The 27,393-nt window shown below is 40.9% G+C and overlaps 1 protein-coding gene across 1 annotated transcript in view; it reads left to right on the plus strand.

Moving 5' to 3' along the window:
- The first annotated feature begins 456 nt into the window (after positions 1–456).
- The window catches only part of GNPTAB (N-acetylglucosamine-1-phosphate transferase subunits alpha and beta), a 70,094-nt gene continuing 43,157 nt past the window's right edge, over positions 457–27,393 (plus strand). The window contains exons 1-2 of the mRNA XM_010962794.3: positions 457–887; positions 24,583–24,668. Coding sequence (XP_010961096.2) covers positions 771–887; positions 24,583–24,668 — 203 coding nt within the window. The 5' untranslated portion in view covers positions 457–770. The remainder of the gene's footprint in view (positions 888–24,582; positions 24,669–27,393) is intronic.

A 27,393-nucleotide genomic window follows, 5' to 3' on the forward strand; every position in this document is an offset into this window, starting at 1 on the left:
CAGCTAGACTCTCTGTGAACAGTATTTTTGAATACCCGACACTAAGCACCATGCCAGACGCCAAACACTAAATACACGTTTAAGTAATAAATGAATGAATGAATTTTGGTTTTGGCACATTTAGCCCAAAGGTTTCCTCTTTCAAACCATACAGTTAGACAGCCTTAGGAGAAACGAAGCCCGTAACAGCACCTCCTCAGCGCTGTGAAAAACCATGATTTCCCAATTATTGTAGATGTAGTAAGGGTTTTGTGCACAAAAACGTTTGTGCCAAGACAGCGTCGTCTGGCACAGCCTCCTTGCAGAGGCGGGTCCTGTTTCGGTTGCCTGCCCAGTCGGGTTTCGAGGCTCCAAGCCAGACCCGGAAAGCCCGCCGCGCACGCGCACACGGGGAGGACGTGCGCCTGCCCTTCACCCCTCCGCCCTCCAGGTGGCGCTGCCGCCTCCGCCTCCGCCGCCGCCGCCGCCGCCGCCGCCTCCAGGCCGGGCCAGACCGGGGCGGCTTTAGCCGCCTGGCGGGCCCCGTGTCCGCCGCCCCCGCGCCTAGGGCGTGCACTCCCCGCTCCCGGAAGCGGCGGCCGATGCGCGGAGCCGAGCGGGCGTCGGTCTCCGGAGCAGCCATGCGAGGCACCCGGAGGCTGTGACCTGAGTGCGGCGGCCCAAGCGGGCCGCTGAATGGAGGCTCATTGAGGCGGCGGCTGCGCCTCCGGCTCCGGCCTCGGCTCCTCGGGCGCGGCGCGGCGCGGCGCGGCGTGGCGGCAGCCGGGGCGATGCTGCTCAAGCTCTTGCAGAGACAGACCTATACCTGCCTGTCCCACAGGTATGGGCTCTACCTCTGTTTCGTGGGCGTCGTTGTCACCATCGTCTCCGCCTTCCAGTTCGGAGAGGTGAGTAGCGGCGCGGGCGTCCTGGCCCGGGCGCCCTGAGCCCGCACGACCCCGCGGCGTCCCAGCCCTCGCCCGCTCGGCTCTTGTCTCCCCATCCTCCCTGTAGCTGTCTTTTCCCCGGAGGCGCCGAGAACTCTCCGGGCGGTTTCAGCGCCCAGGGTCGAGACCTTGCCTTCCTAACGGCTTGAGGGGTCCGCGCTCTTTCTGCCGATTCCCTTTCCCTCCAGGTGCCTTTTTCAGGATCCCCAAGTCATTTACTTTCTCTCTCAGGCCTTGTTCTCCACGAAGCCCCCTCAGGGGACCCGGAGTTACTCAATTCTAAATTCTCATTTCTTGACCCTCCTCCAGTTTCCTCCTTGGGTGTTACCCTTCTAATCTTTTCACCTTTGACAAAGGCATTTTATCTTCTTAATCCCGTTTTTCCCCAGATCTCAAAACGTTGGCCAAGAGGCGTGTTTTTACAGTTTTACAGTGTGAATTTGCAGTGGGCAGAGTGGCTGGCCCAAAATTTAAAGGACTTGCACCTGGAAGTTTTTTGGGGGTGAATGGGGGTTTTGCTCCCCCCCCCCCCCCCGCGCGCGCTTTTGCTTTGTTGGTTGGGATAACTGTATGTCAAAAGTTAGCCCCTAGAGGCTGTACTGGTAGACGTGCATACACTGATGTGAGAGATCTCTTGGCATCTCCAAATACTTTTCTCAGGTCGGAGGTCAGCTGAGGCTAGGGCCGCTTCATGTGACCTGGACACAGGTGACTGCCTCACAGTCCAGCACCCAGTCTCTTGGGAGCCAGCACAAGCCCGCGGGGTCATGAGATATGCTGATATTTTAGATTCCAGATCCCACAAGCCCAGCCTTTCTTGATATGCTCTTAGTTAATGGGCAATAAAGTAAATTCATTACACTGTAAACCCCGGAGGATCCGAGCAATAGATGTGGGAGGTGGAAACACTCAGGTTTAATAGATTTTGTGCCCCTCTGGATATGGACTTTAAACATTCTTGAGTGAAACAACCCTTTAGGTGGGACAGTTATTTCATGACTGACAGCCTAATACGGTATTCTTTGTCATAAACAAGTGTACAGGAGACTAAGAGTAGGTGAGAACTGGAAAAGAGTGCATGTATATGATTTTAGAGAACACCCCTTTTTAAAATATGTCCATAGCAACTGGGAGAAAGTTGTATTTTTGAGTTGTTAGAAATCTGTCTCCTTGTTTTAATTTTGTTTGTTTTTGGGTAGGAGGTTGCACAAGGTTTTGAAATTAACAGAATTTTTTTTAGAAATGCTGCAATATACATTTGCTTGAAGTCTGTACCCATGCTGAATTGTAAGCTCTGTAGGAAAGAATTCTGTCTGTTTAACTACTGTAACCCTTGCCCAAGAGCTGTGCCGGAGTACACAGTGTAAATATTTGTTTAATGAATGGATTACATGACATGATTTCCAAGTATATATACTTTAGTAGTCCTTGCTCTAGGGGCTGATAAAAATAAGTCTTATAAGCAGGGGTGAGAAAGTACCCCAGACTTGTAAGTGTGGAGTATGTACCTAATATTATACTACTGGCTGTTCCTTGTTTCGTGCATTGCACCTTGATATAGCGACAGTATCTATGCACAGTTAAGTATCTTATTGCTGATAGAAAAATTTTTTTTGGCTCTGAGTAATTTTAAGTTAGCTGTAAAGGTGACATAAAGCCATCAGTTTTAGAATTTTTCTTTTTTATGTGTTCCATGCCTGGTTACTTACTTACCAAAAGAAAGATAGTCTTGAAATGGCCACAGATCTTATAAAGTTTGGAACAGACAAGAAATGAAAGGCAAAGAAAGTCCACAGGTGGCATGGAAAGTGGAGACAGCTGGCTCAATACCAATACATTGCCTGTAGTTAATTTCTGCAGCACAGCAGAAGAGAGGAGCTGCAAGATTAGACAGATATGGGCTTGAAGGCTGGTGCCACTATTAATGATCATGATCATAGCTAATACATATGGCTTACCAGATGCCAAGCACCTTTTTAACTGTTTTACATATATTAACTCATTTAATCCTCACAACATCACCCCTGTGAGATGGGTACTGGTATTACCCCACTTCCCTAACCCCCGTGAATACCAAAATTGGAGGATGCTCAAGTCCCTTACAGTCAGCCCATTGTATCCTCCGGTTCCACATCTGTGGATACTAGAGGGCTGATTATATAACTGTTTTACAGTTGATGAAACAGGCACCTGCACAAATTAATCCAGCTAGTTTATGGCCAAGCTGAGCTTCAAACCAAGGCAGTATACAGCTCGAGAGCTGTACTCTTAAGTACATCTCTGTGGCTTCTCAGCCTGGGCTGTCCCTTGTATGATTTTGGAAAGGATACTTAACCTCTCTAAACTTTAGCTTCGTCATCTTTAAAAAGGAGGCAAGAGTACCTTCTTTGCAGGGTTGATGGGGATTAAATGAGCCCTGTATGTAAAACACCTGTCACAGTGCCTGGCCTGTAACAGACTCTCCTTAAGTGGTAGAAACACTGCTGCTGTTGTTATTATCATCAACTATCTTATGCCCTTAGTCCTTATTTTGAAACAAACCTTTGAAAGAGAGTACGCTCATCAGACAGTTACTATTACCAACTTGTTAATAACTCCACTAATTGTAATGGGTAGAAGGACTAAGAAGATCATGTTAACTGAATTCATCACTGTCTTTTCCCCCTCTTTTAGAATAAGTGGTATTGGCTGCTACCTTTTGACAAATCATTTGTACACTCATCCAAATTTTGAGAAAGAAAAGTGGAATTGATGGAGGGAAGTATTAAATATTTTTTTATTTTCTTAAGTTGAGCCAGGCACTTTGGAGAATCCTTGAGAACTCTGATTAAACAAAAGCAGAGCCTGATCCAAACCCACAGGGAAGAGGCCCCCCGATAGGGACTAATGGCCACTGCAGAGCATTGCCTTGGGTTAGGGTAGCAGGGAGGACCTTGTCTGTTGTAAACTAGTTGTCTTGGGCAAGTCATGTGGCCTCTGGGAGTCTCAGTTTACTCATCTCCAAATGAGGACTCTAGATTGACTATGCTCTCTTTTTGTTTGTTTTTTGACTGTGCTCTTAAGACCCTTTTTAGCTCAGAAGCTTCTGATTTTAAATATTTGTCCTCTGTTACTTGATATTGTGTAGACTTTAAAACATACTTTTGAAGTAAAAAAAAATATTTTAGGGCCATCAATATTTAGTACACTTTATATACATAGTCACAATCCTTTATCTGAAAAGTCTGAATTACCTTTGAATTAAACATCAGTATCTTACAGTGGAATGTGTGAGTATTCACACTCAGTGAGGAAAATAAGCACTAAATAACTTCATCAGTTTAGGTCAAGTTTTGCCACCAGATGAGTTCAGGTCAGGTCAAGTTTTGCTGCCAAAAAAGATCTTCAATGTAGAGAGCTTTTTGGATTTCAGGATTGTGAATAAAGATTTTTAGATCACTGTAGGCTGGGTATGTGTGCCTGTGTGTGTATAAAATATATCACTTTTTTTTTTTCTAAAAACCTAAGATGTTTCATTAAAAAAAATTTTTTTTGGATGGAGGTGCTGGGGATTGACCCTCCCTCCTCTCTTTTACTTACCTGTCTTCTGCTGCCATTTTGGGTTAGGTATTGTTCAGTGAAAAAGAAGATTGAAAACTGGGTCTAGCTCAAGTTATGTTTAGTCTCTCATACTGGCCCAGTTACAAGAATGAAATTATTTATGTCTGTATTTGAATAGGTCACTCGTTAAACAGATACATTATGAGTGTTCTTTGGCAAAGGCAACAAGCAGGTGACATTAAAGGGACTTGGTGTGAAAGTTGGGAGACAGCCTCTGGCCTGATTCTAGCTCCACCGCGTACTGACCCTCAGTGGTTCCCAGACTGTGGTTGCTCCCAGTTGCCTCCTGGGTTGGGGACAGCCACTCTTACCTGTTTTGTGTAGGTTTCGTTTGGGGTGAGGAAAACCTTCATTGTTGAAAATAATTTTTTAAAAGTTCTAGACTAGATTTCTTAATACCCTCTTTTTAGCCTTAATGTTCTATGAACATACATTTATTGGGTGCTTCACATGGGAAAGCACAAACTGTGATGTAATGGAGTTTGTGCCACACAGAGGATGCCAGTGGCTGCGCTGAGCCTTCTTTTTTTTTTTTAAAAACATTTTTTATTGAGTTACAGTCATTTTACAATGTTGTGTCAAATTCCAGTGTAGAGTTATACATGAACATACATATATTCATTGTTACGGTTTTTTTTCGCTGTGAGCCACCACAAGATCTTGTACACACTTCCCTGTGCTATGTGCTGAGCCTTCTTAAATGGTCTCTTTCTTTTGGAGGTTTGGGAGAGATACACAGCCCAGCTAACTGTCAAAGCAGAGACCGTGTCTTATTCCTTGCTGTATTCTTCACACCTTAAAAGTGCTTGGTACCCAGTAGGTGCCAAATAAATACTTGATGGGTGAATGAATAAATGAATTAATTGGAGTGATCTTAACCAACATCCCTTTAAGTTCATCTCCAGTAAAAGTAAGTTATCTACTCTGATGCAGACCCTCTGTAGTTGCTTTTTGTTTCTCAGAAGTAATTGGTCTGGTTGTGCTCTGTATGGTGGAGTGTACTATCAGGTATGAATTAGCATAGCTCATCCTTGGCCACCTTTGTCAAGTTGGCCATGCTGTACATATGAGGAACAATTCACAGGAGTCTGTAATTTAATGCCTGAGTAGGTACACAATAATGGCTTAAGAAAATCCAAGGAAGGGAAGAAAACTATGGGTTGAAACATCCTAGATGAAGTTGAGACTTTTACAAGGAGGCAGGAGCTTTTTCTTTTTGAATTTGTTGTTGTTGGGAATGGAGAGGTAATTAGGTTTTGTTTTTAGAGGCGGTACTGGGGATTGAACCCAGGACCTTATGCATGCTAAGCATGCACTCTACCACTGAGCTATACAGGAGCTTTTTCTTTTTGAATTATTAGTGGCTTAAAGTTGTTGCTGGTATTAGCCAGCAGCACTTGGTTGTAAGTGACAGAATCCTGCCTTGGACTTGGCTTAGGAAAAGCAGGTTTTTTTTGACTCATGTAGTTGAAAAATATAGGGTGACATGTCTGGCAGGATCAGAGGGAGGTGCTCAAATGATGCCATCAGGAATCTTTTTGTCCCTGTCCTCCAGCTCTGTTGGTTTAATTCTCATACAGGATCTCCCCATATGGGAACAAAGATTGCTGGCAGTGACTCCAGCTTCTAATCTCCCAGTTCAGGAACCTTCTCTTTCTCACCAGGCCCAGGGCGGCCTGCCTGGCCAGGGAGTGAGTGCCCTGTGCCCTCATTTACCACCTGGATCATCTCGGAGCAGGGGTTGTGGGTGGGGCTGTCAGTTTCAGCTGAACCACATGAAATGAGAGGGGTTCCCCAGAGGGAAATCAGGAGGCTGTTATCCAAAAAGGGCCAGAGCAGCAGATGTCCTAGACACTGGCTTGAGTCAAAACCCATTTCCTTTCCTTGGCCTTAACGTTGACACGTTGACATTGGGGCAGTGATAGCTGTTAGCCCTTTACCTTGTTCTAGAAGATGTAAAAGCAGGTTGTTTCCATTTTTAATATCTTTTTAATATTGGATTCCTGGGTGGGCAAATTAATACAGAGTTTTGTTAAACACAGAGTTAGTGTGCCCTCAAATCTTTCACTAATGATTCAATATGTATCTTTAATGTAATGGGTGACTTGGTAGTTGTATCTGGTTTGACTTACTCTCCAGGTCTTCGTGTTGTTGATCTTGTTAATGAAATGGAGCACATTGTGACAGAAAAGACGTGACCTTTTTGCAGCATCTGTCACTCTGTGTGGAAATTATCACTCCCTCTTTCTTCAGGAAGACCACCTCCCTGTTTTCTTTGCCCACTCACTGTTCCTTCTCAGTATTAAGTGCTGGCATTCCCCAGGCTCTGCTCCTTGGCTGTCTCTTACAGGGGATGTCATGTTTCAGACCCCCATCTAGACACTTGTGACTCCCCAGCCTGCAGTGTCTCACCAGCAAGTCCTGCATCCACACTTCCAGCTGCTTACAGCACATACCTGCCACTCTGCCTCCGTGTGACAGAGGGGCCCTTTCATCATGGTACTTCTTCCTCACTGCATCTAGACATCAGAATAATTTTGTAATGGTTTGGGATCCTTTCAGCTCCTGAGTTCTCCCAAAATATAGAGGAAAGCTTACCCCAAGACCTCAGTAAACCTGTCCTGGAATTGGCCCCCATTGGATCATAGAGCCATTTCTAACAGACACTTTGGAAGGAGGAAGAGGTTCTTTTTTGACCAAACCAATGCACCCCTGAGGCTGGGGCCCGTCTCCTGAGCATTTGCATTATGCAGGGGTGGAGTTCCATTAGAAAATAATAGGTAGCTGATGCCAGGCAGGCTCTTGGTGTGATTGTTGTGTTGAATAAGCACAGCTGGTAGGATGTGTAGCAGGTGTCTTTATCCCCCACTGGCCCCTTAGGTCAGCTTGCAGGTTTAGCTCCATCGCTGCCCCTGGATGAACTGTGGTGTGCCAAAGCCTTCTCTTGTCACTTCTAGGTAATAAAAAGTCCCGTGGTCACTCCAGATTACAAAACATAATGTCACATCAGCATTAAAGCCTCAGTCTCATGTCAAAACAGCACTCTGAACCTGTTGAAGTTGAAGTTTCTTGCCTCCCCAGCTCAGGCCTGCTCCAGGCCGAACGGAAGCCTACCACTGAGGAAGGGGGGTTGGGCTGCCTCTCTCTCTCCTCATCTGATGCTCCTCTTTCTCCCCCAGAGCCTGTTCCTGCCCCTTCTGGGGTGTCAGGACTGGGACTTGGGGTGGGGTTCGTGCAACTGGCATTTAGTGGATGGAGGCCAGAGATTCTGCTAAACATCCTCCAGTACACAGGACAGCCCCCACAGCAAAGATTATCCAGCCCAAAATGTCAGTAGTGTCTGGTCTTGGAAATAGTGTGCAGGTCTTGAAGTTGGGGTGCATTTGAGAAGGTGAACTAAGGCCTGTGTGGCTGGAGACTGGAGAGCTAGAGAAAGTGTGGATCTAGGAGAGGCTGGTGCAGTTGGTGGCGCCTTGTTGCCAGCACTTGGTAGATTAGGTGATCAGCATTTGGGGTTTGTCCTGAGACCAGTGGAATACGTCAGGGTTATTATGTGCTGACATCTAAGGAGTGGAGGCCAGGGATGCTGCTGGATGTCTTGTAATGGACAGGGCAGCCCCCCACGACTAACCGTTGTCAGGCCCTAAATGTCAGTGCCAAAATGAGAAACCCTCAATTAGAGGGAGCAAGAATGGCTGCAGGGCAGTTAGTCAGGGGCCTTGGACTAGGCCAGTGGAAGGGCAGATAAAGAGAAGTGGACAGATTTAAGAGATTTAGGAAGCAAAATCATCTGGTCTTTATGTTCCATTATGTGCCAGACATTCCACTGACATCGTGGGATTTAAAGGTAAGCAAGAGAGACAAGTTCATTTGCCCTCCCAGACTCTAACTATAGGTGCTCAGTGAATATTTGTTGAATGAATATTTACAAATATTTATTTTTTGGTCACTGATTGTGATTGAGCCTGTGAGGAAAGGTGGTTTAAATGAGATGCCTAAAGTGTATAAGGCACCATGCATAGTGCCTGGTGCAAGGTGTTAAGTAAATGCTAATTAAATGCCAAGTGTCCCATCCCAAGACTGTTCTTCCCTTGCCGACCATGCTCATGAAGACAGCAGCAGGGGACCTACCTTCTGGGCTGATGTCCATGGTCACATTAAAGAGTATATTAATCTTAGAGCAGAAAAGTTCACAGTGATTTCTTTACCCAAGTGCACTTTGTTATGGTTGATAGGAAAGCAAAGGGACAGCATTATTAATTTAATACAGGTGGCGCTTTGCAAATAACATGTTATTCTAGTTCTTTCTAAAATGTAACAAACAAGTGTAGCTGTAATAGGTTATATATATTTACAGTATAGCTTTTTAAATTCTTAATTGTCTTTAGAGTGATTGTTTCAGTCTTGTGATCCACATGCAGTATCTTTAGCAGATGATTAGTCGGCTTGTGTGTGATTCATATATACACTAAATTAAGCAGGAAAAAAAAGTGTTCTTTCAAAAATGTTACAGATAAGTCACACTTGTGCAGGGAGAGTCCAACAACACATTCTAGTATCAGACTGAAAACTGTATCGCTCAGCTTAAAATTGCTTCCTAAAATTGTTTCTTCTTTTAGGTTCTAATTTATCCTCCTTTTATTACCTCATTCCATTAACTTCATTTCTGACTGATTAATTCTAAATTAGATAAAGTTTCTTTACCAAATTTTCATAAGTTGTTCACTCAACAGAGATTAATGGAGGTATTTACTCTGGGCCAGGTACTCTACTGCTTAGAGAAACAAAAGATGGTTCAGTTTCTTTCTTCTTTTGAGGAACTCACTCTTCAGACGGAGATGGACAAGCAAATGGACAAACTTAAGATGCATTGTGATCAATTAAATTGAAGAGCTAGGTGTGGATATCGGCAGAGTTTCTCAGGGTGACATCTAAACTTGACCTTGAAGAAGGCGGCTGAGAAAAGAAGGGAGCCCCTCCCCCCTTTTCAGTGAAGGATGCCATAGGTGTAAAGGTATGGGTGTGCAAGGCACTCTAACCTAAGAACGGTAGCAGTTTGAAGGGCTGCAGCATAACCGGGATTGAAGCTGGAGAGGCAGCAGTGGCCAGTAGAGGACTTGCCTGTTGACTGATGCTAGGGAATTTGAATTCATCCTGAAGAAAATGAGGACTATTCGAATAGTTTTAAGCAAGAGAGTGATGAGTAAGATCTGTGTTTAGAACAAGAGTGCTCTGAGGTAGTGTGGCAGGTGAACTGCAGGAGGAAGAGAGCTAGTAGCAGGAGACTGTCAAGCATAGTAGGAACGCGAGTGACAATGCCACAGCGAGGGCAGCACTTCAGAATCAGTGGGCTTTGCATGTTGATTTTTATAATTGTGCAAGGGCCTGAAAGAAAAGTGTCTTTGCTTTTGGAAGCTGGCATTATCTATTTCTAATTAATTGCTCGACTTTGGGCAAGTCTCTTTGTTTTAAAATTGTCCTTACTGAATAGTATGTAAAGTAAAATAACTTCAGATATCGAAGTATGCTTGGCCCTGTGTATCTGCAGTTTCCACATCTGCAGACTCAACCAACCAGAGGTCAAAAAATATTTGGGGAAAATATTCTAAAAAGTTTCAAAAAGGAAAACTTGCAAGTGTGCTAGCAACTGTTTACATAGGATTGACATCGTATTAGGTATTAAAAATAATCGAGAGATGACTTAAAGTATATGGGAGGATGCACTTAGTTTATATGCATATGCTGTGCATTTATGAGGGCCTTGATCGTCTGTGGATTTTGGTGTCCGTGGGTGTGGGGTTTGTCCCTAAGGATACTGAGGAACAAATGTGCTGCAAAATCAGAGACTGCAGCATTTAAAAGTAAGCTATTACCCTAAGCCAGTTTTCCAAATGTAGTCTGAGCACTCTTTCCAGAGATCCTCAAGGTCAAAACTATTTCCATAATAAAACTAAGACATGATTTATCTTTTTTCTCTCATTCTTTTATGAGAATACAGCAGTTTCCCAGGCACTTAAAGGACATGTGACATTGCAGCAGTCTGAACACAGATATTCCAGTTGTCTTCTCTTAAGCCACACGTTAAAGACATTTGTGAAAATTAAAAACAATGCTACTTTTCTCACTAATTTTTTTTTTGTTTGGGAAAATATAGCTATTTTTCATAAAAATGTCTATGTTGACCTATACTATTTCTTAAATGAACAAACATTTAAAAATTTCCTCAGTTTTAATTTTAATATGGTGAATACCAACAGACGTAACCCACATAAAATAAAAAAATTAAAAAACTCTTTGGAACCAAATAATTTTTAAGTGTGTAAAGGGTTCCTGAGACCAAAAAGTTTGAGAACCTCTGCTCCAAGCGTCTAGGAAGAAATACGTGGCGCCTCTATTATGCAAATACAAATCTCGCCACTCTTGCTCCATTAGGATCCATTCTCCACATTGCAGTCAGGGTACATTTTGGAAACTGTGAATTAGATTACATCATGCCCATTATACCCAGAAGAACATCCAGACTCTTCCTAATAGTCTGTCTACACGGTCCTAGAGGCCCCAGAACTGCCCATTTCTTTGAGCAGGTGTATCACGTATCCATTGTGTGCCCTGTAACTATTTGTACAAAAATGTTCCCTAACAAGCTACCTCCAGATTTGCTGGCTTAAAACAGGAGCGTCAAACTATGTCTGTTTTTGTATGGCCCTCAATCTAAAAATGGTTTTTACATTTTTTAAGTGGCTTTAAAAAATTAAAAGAATAATACTTCATAACACAAACATTATATGAATTGCAGATATCAGTGCCCATAAATAAAAGTTTTGTTGGAACATAGCCATGTCCATTCATTCACTATTTATTGTCTATGGCTGCTTTCTTGTTAAAACAGCAACATTGAGTGGTTGAAACAGAAACTGTGTGGCCTGAGAAGCCTAAGATGTTTATTGCTTGGCCTTTTACAGAAAATGCTTGCCAATCCCTGGCCTAAGATGACACTTGTTTCTTCTCTGGGATGTGCAGGTCAGGTGGGAGTTGGCTTTTCTAGGTTGGACTTGGTTGGCTCTGCTCTACGTGTCTTTTATCCTCCTGGGACCAGTGGGCCAGCCTGGACGTGTTCTTCTCCAGGCAGAGGTAAAGACACAAAAAAACAGGCGGTTAGTTGCAAGCCTTCCTGGGGTTTAGGTTCAGAATTGGTTCATTCACCTTCTGTTTGTTCCTTGAGCACGTCAGATTTGCATCTGCCTGGAGAGCACTGCCCCAGACCACGACGTGCAGTGCTCCCTGCTGTCATAGGGGTCTCAGCTCAGCAGCGCCTTCCCAAGTGGCCTTCCCAGCCTCAAGCAGCCTCTTCCACCAGCTCGTTCCTTTTTGTATTCCCGCTTTTCTTCCTTTTTAGCAATAGTACTTAATATCAGCCTGAAAATGTGTATGTATATGTTTAATGTCTTATCTCTCTCCACCAATATACAAGCTGTATGGCAGGAGAGCTTCTGTCTTATTCAGCCTTTTTGTCTTACTCACCACTGTTTCCTCAGCCCCTAGAATAGAGCCTAGCATCAAAAGGTTGAGTGCAGAGATGCTTTTTTCCTGGTATCTAAATATAGAAAGTTTCTAAATTCAACCTTAATAGAAAGTATATAGATTTAGGTGATATTAGTTGATATACACATATAATTCAGAGAAACAAAACCAACAGGATAGTTGTATATGTGTACATGCCTGTTTGTGTGTGCATGTGTATATGGAAATAGACTGTTACATGGAATTGGCTCATGGAATTAATGGAGGCTAAGTCTCCAAGATCTGCATTCAAGGCTGGAGGCCCAGGACTGCCAATGATGTAGTTCCTGTCTGAAGGCTGGCAGGCTAGAGACCCAGGGAAAACTGATGTTCTGGCTTGAGGCAGTCAGATCTGAGGATATTCTCTCTAAGTCAGCCTTCTTGTTCTGTTTAGGCTGTCAACTGATTAGATGAGGCCCATCTATATTAGGGTAAGCAAGCTGCTTTACTAGTCTGTCAATTCAGAGGTTAATATCACCTGGAAATACCCTCAGTGGCATACCCAAGATAATGCTTGATCAAATATCTGGGCATCATGTAGCCCAAATTGACACCTATATTAACCATCCATCATAATATGTTTTATTTTTTAAAGCAGTTTTAAGTTTACAGTAGAAATTGCATGGAAAATACAGAGAGCACCCATATACCACCTTTCCCCCAGCAGAGTTTCCTGTATTTTTAACTTTTTGCAGTGTGGTACATTTTTTATAGTTGATGAACCAATATATATTTTTTAATTTCTATGTTTATTCCCATTTATGCCAAACACAATACATTTATTCATTTTTCAAAAACATTTTGTGCTTTGTTAATGTTACGACTTTCATCAGTGAGTCCATTAGCACATACTGATTGCTTGCTCTGAGCTCATCATGGGGCTGGATACTGCATAGACCTGAACAGTTTTTTTTTTTTTAATTTTTTTTTATTGATTTATAATCATTTTACAATGTTGTGTCAAATTCCAATGTAGAGCACAATTTTTCAGTTATACATGAACATATATATATTCATTGTCACATTTTTTCCTGTGAGCTACCATAAGATCTTGTGTATATTTCCCTGTGCTATACAGTATAATCTTTTATATATATATATATACACACAGTATAATCGTGTTTATCTATTCTACAATTTTGAAATCGCATCTATCCCTTCCCACCCTCTGCCCCCTTGGCAACCACAAGGTTGTATTCTATGTCTATGAGTCTATTTCTGTTTTGTATTTATGCTTTGTTTTTGGTTTTGGTTTTAAATTCCACATATGAGCAATCTCATATGATATTTTTCTTTCTCTTTCTGGCTTACTTCACTTAGAATGACATTCTCCAGGAGCATCCATGTTGCTACAAATGGCGTTATATTGTCAATTTTTATGGCTGAGTAGTATTCCATTGTATAAATATACCACATGTTCTTTATCCAGTCATCCGTTGATGGACATTTAGGCTGTTTCCATGACTTGGCTATTGTAAATAATGCTGCTATGAACATTGGGGTGCAGGTGTCATCCCGAAGTAGAGTTCCTTCTGGATATAAGCCCAGGAGCGGGATTCCTGGGTTATATGGTAAGTCTATTCCTAGTCTTTTGAGGAATCTCCATACTGTTTTCCATAGTGGCTGCACCAAACTGCATTCCCACCAGCAGTGTAGGAGGGTTCCCCTTTGATGAACCAATATTGATACATTATTATTAAACAGTGAACATAGACTACATAGGATTGGTTCTTTTGTGCAGTTCTGTGGATTTTGACAAACACATAATGCCACATCATGTTTCTGCCATTACAGTATCATACAGAATAGTTTCAGAGCCCTAGAAATACCCTTGCCCTGAGCTCTGCCTAATCACACCCCGTCCCCCCAGCAACTACTGATTTTTTTTTTAAAACGATGTATGTAGCTCTGTATTTTCTAGAATGTCATATAGTTAATTGCTGGACTATAGGAAAATAGTTGACTTTTGAATTTTTTTGCTTTTTTTTTGGGAGGGGCGTAATTAGGTTCTTTAATTTATTTAGCTTTTTTAATGGAGACACTGGGGATTGAACCCAGGACCTTGTGCATGCTAGGCAGGCACTCTACCATTGAGCTATACCCTCCATCCTTGATTTTTGTATATTGACCTTGTATCCTGAAAACTTGTATCCTACAGCTAATCATTTATTAGTTTCAGGAGATTTTTTATTGTTGATTATTTGGGATTTTCAACATAAACAAGTATGTCATCTGCAAACAAAGACAGTTTTACTTCTTTCTCCCCAGTCTGTATGCCTTCTCTTCTTTTTGGATTTTTTTTGGGGGAGGGGGGCCTTCTTTTCTCTGTCTTTATTGAGATATAATTGACATATAGCGTTATGTAAGTTGGAGGTGTACAACCTGTTGGCTTTGATACACATATATTGCAAAATGTTTACCACCAGTAGCATTAGCTATCACCTCCTTCATGTCACATAATTATTACTTTTTTTGTGTTAAGAACATTTGAAATCTACTCACTTGGCAACTTTCAAATATATAATACAGTGTTAGCTATAATCATCATAATGTGCATCAGATCCCCAGAACTTGTCAGTCTTGTAACTGCAAGTTTGTACCCTTTGGTCAATTATTTTCTTTTCTTGTATTATTGAATTAGTTAGGACTTTTAATGTGATGGAGAAAAACCTGTAGCGAGAGAATATCCTTGCTTTGTTCTTAATCTTAGCAGAAAAGCTTTAACTTTATCACCATTAAGTATGATGTTTGCTGTAGGTTTTGTAGATACTGTTTTTCAAGTTGAGGAAGTTCCCCTCTATTTCTGATTTGCTGAGAGGTTTTTCTTTTTAAAAAAATTTTAAAATGAATGTTGAATTTTGTCAGATACTTTTTCTGTATCTATTGATATGATCGTATGGATTTTCTTCTTTTGCCTGTAGATACGATGGATTACGTTAATGATTTTTGAATGTTGAACCAGCATTCAAAAATATGTATCTGAAATAAATCCCCCTTGGTTATGGTATATAATCTTTTTTGTACATTATTAGATTTGCTTTAATAATACTTTATTGAGGATTTTCACATCTGTGTTCATGATAATGGTTTGTAATTTTCCTGATAGGATAAATTAGAGTGTTCCCTCTGCTTCCATTTTCTGGAAGAAATTTAGAGAATTGGTATCATTTCTTCCTTAAATATTTGGTGTAATTCTTCAGTGAACCCATCTGGGCCTGCTGCTTTCTGTTTTGAAAGGTTATTAATTATTGATTCAAATTATTTAGTAGGTATAGGCCTATTCAGATTATATATTTCTCCTTATTTGGGCTTTGTTAGATTGTATCTTTCAAGAATTTGGTCTGTTTCATCTAAATTATCAAATCTGGGATCATAGAATTTTTCATTATGTTCCTTTATTACTCTTTTGGAAGGAGCATTGTAGTGATTTACTTTTCTTCCAAAACATTGTAGTAAAACACAACTAACAAAATTTTCCATTTTAATGATTTTTAAGTATATAACTTAGTGGCATTAATTGTATTTACATTGTTGGGCAACCATTACCACTGTCTGTTTCCAAAACGTGTTTCATCACCCCAAGCAGAAACTTGGTATTAACAAATGACTCCTCATTCCCTCCTGGGCCCTGGAGACCTCTGATTACTTTCTACTTTTATGGATTTGCTTATTCTGGATATTTCATTTAGTGAGCATTTCATTCAGTATTGGTCTTTTCTTGTTCTTCCCAGAACAAGTTTCTGCTTCTTTTTTAGTGTTTCTGGGGGAATGTGAGATTGGAGTTGCCTACTTTGTCCTTTTGCTGAGGTCAAGCTCCAGACTGATAGTTTAGATTGTTGCTTTTTTCACATATTTTATCACATACTTTACCCTTTGAGTAGTCTGTATGCTCCACAGAGGGAGACACTTTGGGCCATTGCCGTGTCCTCAGAGTCTAGAATGGTGCCACATATTTGTTGACTGAGTGAGTTAAGTTACTAATTTGTAATAATAGTTTAAAAACACGATTTTAAAAAAAATTTTGGAGGGGCATAATTAGTTTTATTTATTTATCTTAGAGGAGGTACCAGGGATTGAACCCAGGACCTCATGCACGTTAAGTATGTGCTCTACTGCTTAGCTATACCCTCCCTTCTAAAAACATGATTTTTTAATAGTGTCATAATGTTTGTATGAATGTACCTTACTTTATTTACCTGATTGCCTGTTGTTTAATTTTTAAACTGTCTTCAGGTTTTATTTGTATAAGTAATACTGGTTATTATCATATTTATACAGAAGTCTTTGGGTGCACCTGTGATGATTTTCTTGGCATGTATTTCTAGAAGTGGAATTAGCCAGAACAAAAGATACGACCGCTTCTTTGGTCCTTTGATACGTATTGCTAATTGCCCCTCTGGAAAAGGGTTTTATAATGAGCTTGTAGCTATTTGAAAATACGTAACATTCTTTCCACCTAATTTATGACTTCTCTGCATTTCAGACTTATAAAAAAACTCTTTTTGGTGTATTTTAAAAAATTTTTTTATCTAAGTATCAGTATGAGATAAAATTCATTTGTTGATGAAGGTAAGTGCAGTAAGCATCATAACCAGATATTTATTTTGTAAAACTTTATCTCATTTCACTAAACATTTTTTATGGCAATTAAATTTTACCAAATAAAGTAAAAAAAAAAAAAAAAAGAGAGAGAGAGTTTGACTAGTTTTGGCTTCTGGTTTGATAGTTATAACAGAAATATTTACCAGGTTCAACTAAACTATTTATATTTTGGGTATAGTTTTCACATGATATAGTACAATTTTTTTTTCATATTTGTCTCTCCAATGACCTGTGAGTCCCTTGAGGGACTAAATAAGTTCAATGTTATTTCATAGTCTTTAAGGACTAAATAGCTGCAGCCCTCCATAGAACTTTGTGCAGTGATGACAGTGCTCTGTAATTATGAGCTGCCCAGTACAGTAGCCACTAACTGCGTGTGGCTTTGGAGCACTTGCAATATGTCTGATGTGTCTTAGGGTACTGAGTTTTTAAATTTAATTTAATCTTAAATAACCACACCAGTGGCCAGTAGATACTGTGTGGACGGTGCAGGTCTAAACTCATAGGTAGAGGAGAGTAACTATTTGCGAGGATGTTATAGCAGGGCTCATATGCTGGCTGCAGAGTAAGGCACTGGATTTAAAGTCCTTCCTGTACAATTCTGTGGTTGTATAAACTCTAAACAGTGAAACAAGTAAACCTAGATATCCATACGCAGAAAGTCAGTTTGAACCATTTTGAATGTATCTCTGGTAGTCTTTTATCCCCCTTCTTTTCCTTTTATTCAGTGTGGTTGAGGAAGTTCCTTTTTTCTCTTTAGGTATAACTGTTTATAGTAAAATGTACTGTCAGAGGTTTAATTCTGCCTTTTAATACCGTTTCTTTTACTGTTTTGCCTTCCCTTCTCCCCCTAGTGGCAATCCTACCTTTCTCTCCTGTCCTTTACTTCCTTAAAAATCTCAGCTTTATCTCTTAGGAAGAGGAGAGAGATTTTGATAAACTATTGTGGTTAACCCTATCTCTGATGATTCCTTTTCCTTGACAGTGATCTATTTTAATCTGTGCTCATTTCAGAGCTGAACAATACGTTTCCTAAATCATTTCATGCAAGTAAATGATTAGTCCTTAACAGGATATCAACTCCCTGAGGACAGAGTCCTAGTTTCCATTTTGTTAAAATTTTCAGCAAATACGTTGTGTGTCTTAATTCTGTGAAGAATTCAAAGAAGGAAGAAATGGTCTAGAAAAGTATCTTTGAGTTTAATTAATGTTTGAGTAAATAGTGGTCATGCATCTTGGGTTTGGATCATTTCCTGTATGTTAAAAGGGAAAAAATCACCACAGTTTTGATAACCATTCAACTCCCAGTATTAAATGGGTTATTCTTTTATTTTAGCCTCATTGTGTTGGGACATGCTATATACTGAATGCTTTTGTGTCCTCCCAAAATTTATATTGTGCAATTTTATCCCCAATGTGATAGTATTGGGGGTCGGGTAGGGCTTTGATAGGTGATTAGGTCATGAGAGTGAAGAAGCCTCATGAGTGGGATTAGTGCCCTTTTAAAACCACACCCCAGAGAGCTCTTCTGCCCCTTCCATCATGTGAGGGGACACAGTGCAGAGACGGCCACCTGTGAAGTCTGCTGGCACCTTGATCTTAGCCTTCTGCACTTCTAGACTGAGAAATAAATCTCTCCATACTGTTCTGTCTTAGCAGCCCTAACAGACTAAGGCAGGAAAATGAGCATGCTTAATTAATCAAATGGGATTAGAAAATGCTGCTGGTGACGAGCAGCTTTGACTTACTGGTTGGCATCTGAGGGCTAGTAGAAAAGATAAAGCTTAGAATATCTTTAAGACATGTTGGCCTCTCAGTTAGCACCTCTTAATGCAAAATACTAGTTTTCAGAAACTATGAAGAACCTGTTGTAATCTAGGAATATTATAAACGTCTGATGTGATTATCAGTGTATGGGAAGCTCTGTTAGAGTGACGTAGAGTTCTTGCTGCTGGAGAGTCCTAGCATCTTAAGTTTTACAGGGTAGCATGTCACATTTGCACAGTTGAAAAATTGAGAAAGGGATATATGTTTTTGCAGAGAGGGTTTTACATCCTTGTGTGCTGAGGCCTGCTGGTGTCTCTATAGCTCTAGTCTTTAGCCTTTTCCTCAACTATCTGGGAATGGATCTGAAAGCATAAAGTTCTGGAGGGAAACTGTGGAGCGGTAAAGTGTTCCAAGATGTAAAATTAGTAGCCACATTCACTCATTCTAGAAATTTTATTGATTTTGTGCCAGGCAATGTGCAAGGTTCTGGGACTAAAAGCAAAGAGATCAAGTTCTTGGCTTTGAGTTGCTCACAGAGATGTAGACAGATATTTAAACAGGTGAATTAATCATATTGCAGCATGTAAATGCTGTCTTTAAGGAACATGTGAGTCGTTTGCATGTGAATATTGTACAGCCCTGTAGGATTTGCATATGTTATCAAAACAATCTTGTAAAATAGGTGGTATTAATATCCTCATTCTATAAAAGAAGAAATTGAGAATAGCGAAGTGCCCTGGATTTTATTATTGATAAGTGTCAGATTTAAACTCATGTCTTCTGATTATAAATCTTAAGATCCTTGCAGTGTATACCAGTTACTCTTAATAATTACCTTCCTCCTTTTCTTAACTAGGGAATCCCCAAAGGATTATGGGGCTTGCATCTTATTCACTATTACTTTATTGCAGGCATGCGTTTGATCCTATTCTGGAATTATAAAAATCATCAACAGAAGTGTGTACTGGTTTTACAACTGAAAGAAGTTTGTCATCTGAAAATTTTAGCATTTGTGCACACAAACCAGTTAAAGGACTATTAGGTATTCTAAAAATACTAAGGCAAAACACAAATTTATTATGTGACTTGTGGCTATTTATAAACATGCCAGAGAAACAGTTCTCAGCCATTGAATTAAGGTTGATAAATATACCATTTTCAACTGGTTGAGTGGCCACGTTCATGAATATATATTTGACAAAGCCAGTTCTATGTAAGTAAACATCAGAGGAGGCAGCCCCGTGAAGCTGAGAGAGCCAAGGGAAACCTAAATAGAAACATGGGTTATGGAGTTGGGTTGGTTCAGATCTCAGTGCCATCACACACACTGCTACATGGCTGGCTTCTCTTTGGCCATTATGGTACCTGCCTCACAGTTGGTACCTTGTTACTGAGATTCAGTGTCAGAGAAGGGGCGCCTGGCATGTTGATGCTTGGTGAGTGTGTATATGTGTCCTTTCTCCTCTGTGATGAATACATTAAGATTGACTTTGGCTTCCATTTTGTAAAAACTAACCAGCAGTTGATCTTGAATACCTTGAATGCTGTGATTATTAAAATGAAGTCTTAAAAGTGATAAAGATTTTTAGCTAGTAGAATAAACTACCTTTAGGTGATTTTTATAATCCTTTATTAATAATACATTGTTTAAGTGGTATTTCAGAGTTTAAGTAGTAGTTTAATGAATTGTAGTTTAATTCATTGTGTCTTAAATTCTATCAACAAGATACCCTTAGTAACAGAAAAGTCAGTACTCTAAGGAGACTAGTGTAGAGTGGAGATATGTTCTCAAAATGGCAAGTAGGACATTTTTTGAAAGTCAGCATTGTATCTTAAAAATCACATGAACTTTCCACATTTCTCCATGAAAAATTTGCATAACTACCAGTAGAATGTTTTAAATGTCTTGCCATTATGAAAATGATGGTTTGGGAAGTTACGCATCGTTGACCCTTGACTTTCAGCAAGCTTGACATACTCCTCCTATCCTTTATTCACCCACTTGTGGGAGAATCCCCATCATAATACAACACCACAGCGGATGGTGAACGATCTTGTTCTTAGTTCATAATTTGAGGCCCACACATTTGTAACTTACCCAAGGTTACACATCTACCTGGTAGGAGAACTGAGAAGTCCTCCCAGGAGGCGTCCCAAGTTGCCAGATCCAGTCTTCTCTTACTTCATTTCTGCTATAACCAGATAATATTTACTAAGAAGACGGTGTGTAATGAATTGTACTAGGTTTGAGTTGATAACGAATAGAATTGTAAGTAGTTCTTTACCCTTGAGCAGTTTGGTTTGTCAAGTTGCTCACATGAAGTGAAGGTTAATAAGTATAAAAACCTAAGTAAAGGGGGAGGGTATAGCTCAGTGGCAGAGTGCACATTTAGCATGCATGAGGTCCTGGGTTAAATCCCCAGTACCTCCGTTAAAATCAATCAGTCAGTCAGTTAATAAACCGAATCCCACCCCCCCAAAAAAAGTGAAAAAAGGAAGGACCTTACTTTTTTAAAAAGGTGATACAAGGCAAGGAATGTTATAAGGCAGTTGGTAACTGATGCCCAAATAAGTGAGAGAGGTAGAAGTTATCCAGAGTTCTGAGACAGAAGCATTCAGATTGGGCTGAAGACTATGGAAAGGCTTTGTGCAGGAGCAGAGACTTGACTTATGATAGTGTATCTCTAACCTATTCCTCTGGTCTTTTGTTTACTGTTAATAATGGCTGAAAACACTATCTAATTGCAAGTTTGTCTTTTTTTGGAGTTCTCTGTTGTTTGGAAGGTATTTATATTTTTACAGATCAGCTCGAATAAATAATTTGATAATTGCATGTTTAAATTTCTACTCTTTCTCATCCTTGATAGTATTAAGAAAATGATCTGACACTAACCCTTAGATGAATTTTATTTGATTTACAAGTCTCCTTTTTCATTCCTCTTAACAGCATATTATTCATTCATTTAAAAAAGTTTGGAAGGATATCCATAATAGGGTCTAGTTGACAGTTAGGAATAAGCAGAAAAGGAAAATGTTTATATTGGAAGAGAATCAAGTTCAGTTGTTGATGGGGTTAGGACCAGGGACAAAAGACCCAGAGGAGGCTGACAACAGGGAGAGACACGGTGTCCTTACGGAGTTGACATGTGGTCACAGAGAACACAGACAAGTCACACAGGGTCAGCCACGCAGCTGGGCACCTCCTTGGACTTTTAGGACTGGAGGGGATTTCAAAGACCATTTGATCTGACCTGCTTCATTTTACAGATGAAGAAATAGTCCAAAGAGGCTAAATAACTTGCTCAGGGTCACTCATGAAAGTGACTGAGCTGGGATTCCTGCCACCTCCCCTATGGCCTAAGAGCACGTAGCTCTGGGCTAGGAGGAATGTTCCTAATACGTTAGATAAGGACCCTTTCCTGCTGCTGTTCTTTCTAGTACACCGTCGTGGTTTGGAGATGGTGAGATTAATTTATCTGATGAAGGAAGGTATGTTGTGTTAACACACAGCACATCAGCACTTCTCAGCCACTTGTGAAGCATGCCTTCTCTGATGCGTTCTCCCCACTTTCCAGGTAGCCTCACTAGCCAAGAACAATTACATTGAGCTTTATTTTTTGTCATTTATTTTACAAAAGTAATAGATATACTTGTCCTTTTTGCAAGCCACAGAGGGCTATTGATGGAGGGTGATGGAGAATCACCCTTTCTGAGCACATAGATTGATACAGATTGATACAGCTGTATTCTTGAAAATAGATACATATCCTATATTTAGCAAAATAGATGGCATTTTATAGCCATATGCCTGTCATTGGGTTTGGTGTTGTGTGTAGATACCAAAGGTAGAGCCCATTTCTCCTCCTGGAAATTGGAAAGTCCAGTTGGAGAGGCCAGTTATGTGCACTTATAACCTCAAGTGTACCATGACTAAAATGAGACCCTGGAATCTCACCAGCTCTCATTCCCCTATACCTGTTCCTCCTATGTCATTTAATGGCCCCAGTGTCTGTTCAGTCACTCACACTAGAAATCCTGAAAACCTAGCAATCACCATTGATTCTCTACCTCTTCTTCACTCCCCTGTCCAGTCTGGTAGCAAATCCCTGTAAGACTGCTAGTTCCCCAGCTAAACTGCTGACAGACTCCTGTTCATCCTTTAAGACCCTGCTAACAATGCTTCTTCATGGAAGTCTGTCTTAGTATCTTCCTAGGAAGAATCAGGTATTCCTTCAGTGTAGCTGTAGCTGACAATACATTTCTTTTTTTTTTAAAAATAATCAACTGTAGTTCCTTGAAGTTGGGAAACTTAGCTTATTTCTCTTTGTAAATCTAGTACCAGGCACATTAGACCCAATACATTTCAAAATCAGTTGTTTTTAAATCAATGTATTGAGTGGGAGAATTACTAATTTGTGGTGTTTATGAAACATCCCAATGAAGTAAGGTTGGAAAGGTAGGCAGAGACCAGAACTTGAAAAGCCTGAGTGCCGCAAAAAGAAATGAGCAGTTGTAGCTGGACACTTCGGTCTGCAAGGCCTCTGCTGTAGCCAGGTGTTGTCACGTTCCGGCCAATAAAAACTGAAGGGGAAGGTGCAGTTTCCAGGAAGTCTCCTTAAAAGAGGAGCACGTCTTCCCTTTCTCTCTTCTCTGAAATTTAAGTGACTGGGGCTCCCATAGCCATCTGAGAATAGCAGGACCACATCGTAGGGTTGGTGGACTAGGACTCTGGAAGAAGCCTTGGCAAGAAGGAAGATATTCCAGGAAGAGGAATAGAATGAAAGGACACATTAAAAGATCAGATATAAGGGGATGAGCTGCCAAAGGAGACTGAAAAGGCATCACCAGAATGATGGGAGGAAACCCAAGAAGGTGGTTCAAGAAGAAGGAACTGGGCGACCGCTACCAATTAAGATAGCAGCCAGGAAAGTGGACTCAGAGGCCTTGGTAAAGCCACTGAAGTGGTGAGGGCAGAAGTGGTATTGGAGCGGGCTGAAGGGCGCAAGGGGGGGGTAGGAGATGACTCTCTAAAGATACTTGCCTTTTGGAGAGAGACAGGAAATTCGCAGTAGAGTGACTCGCTGGAGGAGGGTGAGGAGTGAAGGGAAGGTTTTCCTGAGATACTGGAATATGTTTATATGCTGATGGGAATAATCCTCTTGAGAGTAAAAGAGAAAGGAGGCAAGGTCTTGAGAAGGTGAGTTGATCAGATCCAGAGCAAGTGGACAGAGATTGAATGTTTGCAAGGAGGAGGGACACATCGTCTTCTGTGGTAAAAGGAGTACAGGAGAAAATGGGCATGTGTGTGGGTAGGTTTATAGATTTGAGATGCAGACATGAGGGAGCTCCTATCTAAAGCTTTCCATTTTCTCCTGAAATACTGAGCAAGGTCATCAGCTCAAACCTCACAGGTATGGAGGTCACCACTCCCCATATCTTGTCAGTCTCTTCTGTCTTAGCTTGTATTCTTCTGTGCTGTGAGAAGAGTTTCCCATGTTTTTGGATGGATCATGTAGCTGCCTTAAAATCCTTCAATGCCTGCCCTTCCCATGGGCCAGCTCCCTTTCCCAGCCGCATCTCTCTCCAGTTACTGCCTGTGCTCCAGCCAAGCGCAGCAGTACAGTTGCCCTCAGACAACTGGCCTGCTGCCTCTCAACCTTTGAACGTGTTCTGTGGGCATCGTCCTTTTCTCCCTACCCAGTGAACTTGTCCAGACCCAGTTCTCATATCACATCCTTTTATGTTTTTGTTTTTGTTTTTTTAAACAAAAGTACTGGGGATTGAACCCAGGACCTCATGCATGCTAACCATGTGCTCTACCACTGAGCTATTACCCTCCCCCCACCACATCCTTTTAAATCGCTTTGATTCCCCTTCCTCCTCCACAGGCCAGAAACTGTAGCTTTTATTTATATACCTATATAACTGTTCTATTGTAGCTTATTCACCTGGATTGAGCACAGTGTCTGTGGTCTAGGGCAGGCACTGAGTGAATGGATGGATTTTGATTGCTTTACCTGTTCCTTTAACAATTCTTAAGGAAATTAAAGTGAAATGAAAGTTAATATACTTTCAGTATTTGATACAAAGAAGACATTATTTCTTTTTCTTTTCTTTTTCTCCCTAGGTGGTTCTGGAATGGAGCCAGGATCAATACCACGTTTTATTTGATTCCTACAGAGACAATATTGCTGGGAAGTCATTTCAGAATCGGTGAGAAAAGATCAGTTGTGGAGAGCAGCTTATTTGGGCTTAAATGATGAGTCATGAAATCACCCACACTTTAAATGTAACAGCTGAAGGGGGTCTTTTCCAAGTTGTAGGAATGGTTTAGCTTCCTGAAGACTACTCCCATGTGAAGGGGCCTTGTAGTCTACCCTCATGTTTTATGGATGAAAAATTTAGTTACCAAAGAGGAATCTGGCCTGCAGTACATGAGTCCTTTAAATTACATGATCTCGTTTTATCCTTGCCCCAGTTCTGTGAGGTAAAGGTAATTCCACCCCCTGTTGGTTGAGGAAGCCGGGCAGTTACTCTGCAGCGACTTCTGAGCCCCGCCGGTGTTCTTCTGTTGACATCACCGTGTCAATCAGGGCCACTCCCCTGGTATCCACCAGGACTGGACCCACCCTCCTGATGGTCACCACATCTTGCTGCCTCGCTGTCGGGGAGGAGCAAACAGCCCCATAGGTTGGATCTTTTTCTCCTTAAGGCCAAGCTTCTTGGTGCAGCCGTTCTTGAATGCGGCCTCCACCTTTCTTTCCCTTGGAGATTTTTTTCCTCCCTCACAAGACAGACCTCAGAGTGGAAGCAGTCTTCTCCAACATCCTCCTTCCCTTCTTGCAGCTAAAATGAATCACAGGCTGTTTTCATTTTTTTGTCTGTAAAGCTGTTACTTATATTGTTTTATATTATAAAAGTAATGTAAGTCTATGGTTGAAAACAGTTCAAACAATACAGAAAAATAAGAAGTAAAGTCTCTCTCTGTTTCAGTCTGAATTTCCCTGACCTAGAGGAACCATGGTTAATAAATTTCTATTTTGGATTCTTCTAACGACTGTCCTTTTAACTTTAAAAAAAAAAAAAAGAGTTGTCTGCTTTTTGATTTATTTACTTTATGCAGTATCTGTTGACTTCCTTTCCATTGTAATGGTGCACAGCTGTTTCACTGCAGGACAGGGAACAGGAGGTGACCAAAAACAAACGTGGGGTAGCTAACAAGGGGGGTTAACCTTACAAAAGACCTTGGCCTAAGTGTCAGGTGTCAGGGGCCATACATAACCAGACAGTTCTGACTGTCCGTTGTTCCTTGAGGATAGATAGGTCCCATAAGTTCCCCTCTTTACTGTCACCAAACCAGAAAACCTAATGAAAGTATAAGTGGTAATTGGTGTTGACTGGTGCGTCTTGACCGTTTTCTGGAAGCCTCTAGACTGCATTGGCAATTCTTCTGGAGCCCCTTTCCCCACTTAGAAGCTCTTCCTTGTCCCTCCATTTACTTGTGGTTTTATTAAATTAGTAGTTTTTTTTAAAAAGCTGTGCTAATTAGATGTAGATGTGTGCACTATTATAGTTCTGAACATCTCAGGGAAGGATTGTGAAATTCCTCAAGTTAACTTAGAGCTTTACTCTTTACTTTGGTCCTTAAAGTGTCCTGTGTGTAAATAGCATCCCTGTGTTTGTTCCTTCAGTTAAGATTGAATCTTTGAGCCTTACCCTGTTTTAGACCCAGATCTGACTCTCAGTGATAAAGAATTTCACAGTCTAATAGGGGAGATAGCTTGTAAGCAAGTACCTGGTGAAGTAGGGAAACTATAGATCTTTCCTTTAGGGTCTTAATTTTAACATAACAGTTTCCAAGACTCTGAGGGTCTGTGAAATCAGAACTATTTTTATAACAACACTAAGGTGTTATTTGCCTTTTTTTTTCTTACTGTGTTCAGATTGGTGCTTATTGCGTAGAAGTAGTGGCGGGTAGAATTGCCACACCTTAGCACGAGTCAGCGTGTTCTTCACCACATATCTGCAGAGGGAGGAGAGAAAAGCTGGAGTCACTCAAGAATGTTCATGATGAAGCAATAACAGTCGTTGATTTGACTGTATGTTGACCCTGTGAGCACACGTTTTTTATTTAATGCTCTGGGTGATGCAACTGGAAGCACACCTCAAGCACCTGACTGCGTGGTGATTACCTTGAGGAAAAGCCCTTGGCATGGTTGGAGTTGTAGCCTGAACTAGCTGTTCCTTCTCATGGGACACTGTTGTTATAACTCAAAAGGACAGATGACGGTGTCATTACTCAGACTTGGTTATTTGGCAGGTATTTTCTTGACAGTGAACAAAGAGATCCTGTGTTTGAAGGGAAAGAACTAATAATATTTGTTGCCAGTGGTGAAATTTGAGCTCTTAAGTGAAAATTAGAATTTTGGAAATCCTGTTTCCACTACCAGGGGCCTAACAGCTTCGCAATATTGGAAAGACTTTACCAATTAGATTTGTGGCATTAACCCCAAGATTGAATTTGTTAGTATTATGTAAGAAAATTAAGGAAGTATATCACCATTTGTCAGAGCTGCTAAACGCAGTAAGCTGTTATTTTTCCAGGTAAACAATACATTGATGTTGCAGAATCTTGCATGGGTGAAAGCCATTCAAAGTGCAAGAAAGACCAATGGATTTTAATGTAAAAGCACATAAAGTTCATTAATGTGGTTTCAGATTCCACATTGCAACTAATTTTTGAGAAACTGCCATATAATTTTAGTGTAGTATCAAAGAAGAGTATCCACTATTATTTGAAACAGCAATTAAAACAATCTTTCCCTTTCTAACTACATTTTTGTGTGAGCCTGGGTTTTCTTCGACAAAAACAACATGTGGGAACAGATTGAATACAGAAGATTTAAGATGCTTAGCTGCTTCTGCTGAGTCAGTTAAG

Source organism: Camelus bactrianus, chromosome 12, assembly GCF_048773025.1.
Source record: "Camelus bactrianus isolate YW-2024 breed Bactrian camel chromosome 12, ASM4877302v1, whole genome shotgun sequence".
Taxonomy (NCBI): Eukaryota; Metazoa; Chordata; class Mammalia; order Artiodactyla; family Camelidae; genus Camelus; species Camelus bactrianus.